General features: G+C 41.1%; 1 protein-coding gene across 2 annotated transcripts in view; it reads right to left on the bottom strand.

Annotated features, from left to right (window-relative positions):
- Positions 1-1725, bottom strand: part of ik (IK cytokine) — an 11717-nt gene extending 9992 nt beyond the window's left edge. For both annotated transcript variants that reach the window (XM_074610591.1, XM_074610590.1), the window contains exons 1-2: positions 1543-1725; positions 7-73 (exon numbers count right to left, since the gene is read on the bottom strand). In XM_074610591.1, coding sequence (XP_074466692.1) covers positions 7-73; positions 1543-1552 — 77 coding nt within the window. In that variant the 5' untranslated portion in view covers positions 1553-1725. The remainder of the gene's footprint in view (positions 1-6; positions 74-1542) is intronic.
- Positions 1726-7119: the final 5394 nt, after the last annotated feature.

The raw sequence follows: 7119 nt of genomic DNA, 5'->3' as shown, positions 1-7119 counted from the left end.
ACTCACTGAGCAGCAGCTCGGTGGTCGTCCAGCTCGTGGCCCTCAGGAGCCAGAGGGTTGGAGTAACTCTCAGCTGAAACCAGAGAACACATGTTAGTGACAGCCAGCAGGGGGCGCTGCAGCTCACTGACTCATACAGGACAGGAGTGTATATATATATATATATATCAGCTGGTAAACATGATGGACTCAAAATACTCTTCAAAAATCATCTTTACAAATGTTTTATGAAGAAGGAAACACACTGAAAGATATTTAATTGAGAACAACAAGAAGTACTCAGATCTTTTACCGCAGTAAAAGTATTAATACACACAGTACACAGTGAAAATACTCCACTACAAGTACCTGCATTCAAAACCTGACTGATGTACCTAAAGTATTCTCAGCAGTAAGAGTCCTGCTGTGTCAGTAAACAGTGTTTTCTATTTGATGTTCCTGGGTTAATGTCACTGCTGTATTTTAACTCCTTCATATCCTGATGACTAGTTTAATCTGCAGCAATGCATCATGGTCTATCAGATCATCAGACGTCTGTGCAGAGAACCACGGATCTATAATCAAAGTCAACTGATCGATTAGGAACTGATTGATCAGTTGACTGTTTCAGCTCTGAGAGGATGTATAGGTGTATATACAGTATATATATATGTAGTATATACTACATATATATACAGTCTATATACTGTCTATACACTGTATATATATGTACAGTATATACTACAGTATATATACAGTTTATATAGAGTATATACTACATATACAGTTTATATACTATATATGTAGTATATGCAGTATATATACAGTAGTATATACTACATATATACTGTATACACTGTATATATGTAGTATATACTACTGTATATATGCTGCATATATACAGTTTATATACTATATATGTAGTATATACTGTATATATACAGTATATACTGTGTATAAACTACATATATAGTATATAAACTGTATATGTAGTATATACTCTATATATGCAGTATATATACTGTATATACTGTATATATGTAGTATATACTACTGTATATATACTGTAGTATATACTACAGTATATATACTACATATATAGTATATAAACTGTGTATATGTAGTATATACTCTATTTAAACTGTATATATACAGTATATACTACATGTATAGTATATAAACTGTAGTATATATATGTGTAGTACAGTGCAGCAGCTGTGTGTCTGTTTTAAGGTTATAAAGGTGTAACATTAAACTCAGTATGAACATTAAAGTGTTTTATTCCAGAGTGGACAGTTTGTTGTGATGTTTAGAGCTAAGCTAAGCTAAGCTAAGCTAAGCTAAGCTAACGGAGTGTACAGACTCAGCAGTAATAGAGTTAATATAAACACACCTCTGTATTAATAATGATGTTGAGTCAGACTTTAATCTGCAGAATGGTTCATTAAACTCAACTAGAGCTCTCTCCAGCATGCTAACAGCATGCTAACATCATGCTAACCCAGGCTAACCTGTTAGCATGCTAAGCTAACTAGCTAACCCGAACCCCGAGCTCGGACTCACTTTCAGGCATCTCTCCGGCGGGGTGTCGCTGCTCTGCTGCTGAAGAGGACTGACTGGTTCCCGTCAGAGAAGAAGAACCGAGCCGAGCCGAGCCGAACCTCACGGTGTTTACTGGTGTTATCTGCTGCTAGCTGCTGCTGCTAGTCAGTTAGCTTCTACACCGGAACTTCACTGTGTTGTTATGCTACGTCACGTCCGGTTCTCTTATAAGAGCCTCCTGCAGCAGAGTCACTGCTCATTAATCACTAAAACACATATCATACATTCATATTATTACTATTATTACTAATACATTACTATTATTACTAATACATTACTATTATTACTATTATTACTAATACATTCATATTATTACTATTACATTACTATTATTACTATTATTACTAATACATTCATATTATTACTAATACATTCATATTATTACTATTATTACTAATACATTCATATTATTACTAATACATTCATATTATTACTATTATTACTATTATTACTAATACATTCATATTATTACTAATACATTCATATTATTAGACAAGGCAAAGCAGCTTTATTTGTAGAGCACATTTCAACAACAATTCAAAGTGCTTTACTTAAACATTCAAGAACTTTGCGACAAAGTGCAAAAGAACATTAATACATAATTAAAACAGTCATAAAAACATTGAAACATTAAAGATTAGAAAATAAACACAAGCTAAAAATAAAAGTTAGGATAGAAGCTGAAAATAGAGTAGAACACACACGAGTAAAAGCTCTAGTGCAGTATCAGATCATTATCTGGTTAAATAAAGGGCAGCAAACAGGAAAGTTTTAAGCTTTGTTTTAAAAGAACTCAGAGTTGGAGGTCCTGCAGGTTTCTGGTGGACCTGGTCCTGCAGGGTTCTGGTGGAGCTGGTCCTGCAGGGTTCTGGTGGAGCGGTCCTGCAGGGTTCTGGTGGACCTGGTCCTGCAGGGTTCTGGTGGAGCTGGTCCTGCAGGGTTCTGGTGGAGCGGTCCTGCAGGGTTCTGGTGGACCTGGTCCTGCAGGGTTCTGGTGGAGCGGTCCTGCAGGTTTCTGGGAGCTTGTTCCAGATATTTGGTGCATAAAAACTGAACGCTGCTTCTGCATGTTTAGTCCTGACTCTGGGGACACCAAGCAGACCTGATCCAGATGACCTGAGAGGTCTGGATGGTTCAGAACATAGCAGAAGATCAGAAATATATTTTGGCCCCAAACCATTTAGTGCTTTGTAAACCAGCAGCAGTATTTTGAACTCAGTTCTCTGAGAGACAGGGAGCCGGTGTAGAGACCTCAGAACTGGACTGGAAATATTGAACTATAAGTCCGTTGACATGTTCAAGTATCATCTCAGAATCTCACAGACACAAAACTAAAAAATATCAGTTTATGTTTTATACATTTGAATCAATGTTGCATTTTTAAATGAAAGTCTTATTAAATAATTTCCTCAAAGATTAAACATACATAAATGAAAGTTGAATTTACACAAAGGTAAATATCTGCATTAAGACTGTCTTGTTATTAATAAACAGAGATAATAAACAGTAGATCTACATCATGAGGTCTACATTAGCGTTGACTCTGGCGCCCCCCTCAGGTCTGCAGAGTCACTGCTGCTCCTGCTGCTGAAGGGTCTCCAGGACCAGCTGGTGTCTCTGCTGCATCACACTTCAGTTTCTCTTTTATTCCACTTCATCCATCCACTCTTATTATATTAGGTCATTATTCACAGAGGAAGTGTGTGAACTAGAACACAGGGAACATCCAGATAGAACACAGGGAACATCCAGATAGAACACAGGGAACATCCAGATAGAACACAGGGAACATCCAGATAGAACACAGGGAACATCCAGATAGAACACAGGGAACATCCAGATAGAACACAGGGAACATCCAGATAGAACACAGGGAACATCCAGATAGAACACAGGGAACATCCAGATAGAACACAGGGAACATCCAGATAGAACACAGGGAACATCCAGATAGAACACAGGGAACATCCAGATAGAACACAGGGAACATCCAGATAGAACACAGGGAACATCCAGATAGAACACAGGGAACATCCAGATAGAACACAGGGAACATCCAGATAGAACACAGGGAACATCCAGATAGAACACAGGGAACATCCAGATAGAACACAGGGAACATCCAGATAGAACACAGGGAACATCCAGATAGAACACAGGGAACATCCAGATAGAACACAGGGAACATCCAGATAGAACACAGGGAACATCCAGATAGAACACAGGGAACATCCAGATAGAACACAGGGAACATCCAGATAGAACACAGGGAACATCCAGATAGAACACAGGGAACATCCAGATAGAACACAGGGAACATCCAGATAGAACACAGGGAACATCCAGATAGAACACAGGGAACATCCAGATAGAACACAGGGAACATCCAGATAGAACACAGGGAACATCCAGATAGAACACAGGGAACATCCAGATAGAACACAGGGAACATCCAGATAGAACACAGGGAACATCCAGATAGAACACAGGGAACATCCAGATAGAACACAGGGAACATCCAGATAGAACACAGGGAACATCCAGATAGAACACAGGGAACATCCAGATAGAACACAGGGAACATCCAGATAGAACACAGGGAACATCCAGATAGAACACAGGGAACATCCAGATAGAACACAGGGAACATCCAGATAGAACACAGGGAACATCCAGATAGAACACAGGGAACATCCAGATAGAACACAGGGAACATCCAGATAGAACACAGGGAACATCCAGATAGAACACAGGGAACATCCAGATAGAACACAGGGAACATCCAGATAGAACACAGGGAACATCCAGATAGAACACAGGGAACATCCAGATAGAACACAGGGAACATCCAGATAGAACACAGGGAACATCCAGATAGAACACAGGGAACATCCAGATAGAACACAGGGAACATCCAGATAGAACACAGGGAACATCCAGATAGAACACAGGGAACATCCAGATAGAACACAGGGAACATCCAGATAGAACACAGGGAACATCCAGATAGAACACAGGGAACATCCAGATAGAACACAGGGAACATCCAGATAGAACACAGGGAACATCCAGATAGAACACAGGGAACATCCAGATAGAACACAGGGAACATCCAGATAGAACACAGGGAACATCCAGATAGAACACAGGGAACATCCAGATAGAACACAGGGAACATCCAGATAGAACACAGGGAACATCCAGATAGAACACAGGGAACATCCAGATAGAACACAGGGAACATCCAGATAGAACACAGGGAACATCCAGATAGAACACAGGGAACATCCAGATAGAACACAGGGAACATCCAGATAGAACACAGGGAACATCCAGATAGAACACAGGGAACATCCAGATAGAACACAGGGAACATCCAGATAGAACACAGGGAACATCCAGATAGAACACAGGGAACATCCGATAGAACACAGGGAACATCCGATAGAACACAGGGAACATCCGATAGAACACAGGGAACATCCGATAGAACACAGGGAACATCAGATAGAACACAGGGAACATCAGATAGAACACAGGGAACATCAGATAGAACACAGGGAACATCCAGAGAGAACACAGGGAACATCCAGATAGAACACAGGAAACATCAGATAGAACACAGGGAACATCCAGATAGAACACAGGGAACATCAGATAGAACACAGGAAACATCAGATAGAACACAGGAAACATCAGATAGAACACAGGGAACATCAGATAGAACACAGGGAACATCAGATAGAACACAGGGAACATCAGATAGAACACAGGAAACATCAGATAGAACACAGGGAACATCAGATAGAACACAGGGAACATCCGATAGAACACAGGGAACATCCAGAGAGAACACAGGGAACATCCAGATAGAACACAGGAAACATCAGATAGAACACAGGGAACATCCAGATAGAACACAGGGAACATCAGATAGAACACAGGGAACATCCAGAGAGAACACAGGGAACATCCAGATAGAACACAGGGAACATCAGATAGAACACAGGGAACATCCAGATAGAACACAGGGAACATCAGATAGAACACAGGGAACATCCAGATAGAACACAGGGAACATCCAGATAGAACGCAGGGAACATCCAGATAGAACACAGGGAACATCCGATAGAACACAGGGAACATCAGATAGAACACAGGGAACATCCAGATAGAACACAGGGAACATCAGATAGAACACAGGGAACATCCGATAGAACACAGGGAACATCCAGAGAGAACACAGGGAACATCCAGAGAGAACACAGGGAACATCCAGATAGAACACAGGGAACATCCAGATAGAACACAGGGAACATCCGATAGAACACAGGGAACATCAGATAGAACACAGGGAACATCAGATAGAACACAGGGAACATCAGAGAGAACACAGGGAACATCCAGATAGAACACAGGGAACATCCAGATAGAACACAGGGAACATCCGATAGAACACAGGGAACATCAGATAGAACACAGGGAACATCCGATAGAACACAGGGAACATCCAGAGAGAACACAGGGAACATCCAGAGAGAACACAGGGAACATCCAGATAGAACACAGGGAACATCCGATAGAACACAGGGAACATCAGATAGAACACAGGGAACATCAGATAGAACACAGGGAACATCAGAGAGAACACAGGGAACATCAGAGAGAACACAGGGAACATCCAGATAGAACACAGGGAACATCCAGATATAACACAGGGAACATCCGATAGAACACAGGGAACATCCGATAGAACACAGGGAACATCCGATAGAACACAGGGAACATCCGATAGAACACAGGGAACATCAGATAGAACACAGGGAACATCAGATAGAACACAGGGAACATCAGATAGAACACAGGGAACATCAGATAGAACACAGGGAACATCAGATAGAACACAGGGAACATCAGATAGAACACAGGGAACATCCAGATAGAACACAGGGAACATCCGATAGAACACAGGGAACATCAGATAGAACACAGGGAACATCAGATAGAACACAGGGAACATCCAGATAGAACACAGGGAACATCCAGATAGAACACAGGGAACATCCGATAGAACACAGGGAACATCAGATAGAACACAGGGAACATCAGATAGAACACAGGGAACATCAGAGAGAACACAGGGAACATCAGAGAGAACACAGGGAACATCCAGATAGAACACAGGGAACATCCGATAGAACACAGGGAACATCCGATAGAACACAGGGAACATCAGATAGAACACAGGGAACATCAGATAGAACACAGGGAACATCAGATAGAACACAGGGAACATCAGATAGAACACAGGGAACATCAGATAGAACACAGGGAACATCAGATAGAACACAGGGAACATCCAGATAGAACACAGGGAACATCCGATAGAACACAGGGAACATCAGATAGAACACAGGGAACATCAGATAGAACACAGGGAACATCAGATAGAACACAGGGAACATCAGATAGAACACAGGGAACATCAGATAGAACACAGGGAACATCAGATAGAACACAGGAAACATCAGAGAGAAC

This window comes from Sebastes fasciatus, chromosome 16 (genome assembly GCF_043250625.1).
Source record: "Sebastes fasciatus isolate fSebFas1 chromosome 16, fSebFas1.pri, whole genome shotgun sequence".
Lineage (NCBI taxonomy): Eukaryota > Metazoa > Chordata > Actinopteri > Perciformes > Sebastidae > Sebastes > Sebastes fasciatus.
Note: the sequence above shows the minus strand (reverse complement) of the source record. Positions and strands in the feature narration are given on the sequence as shown.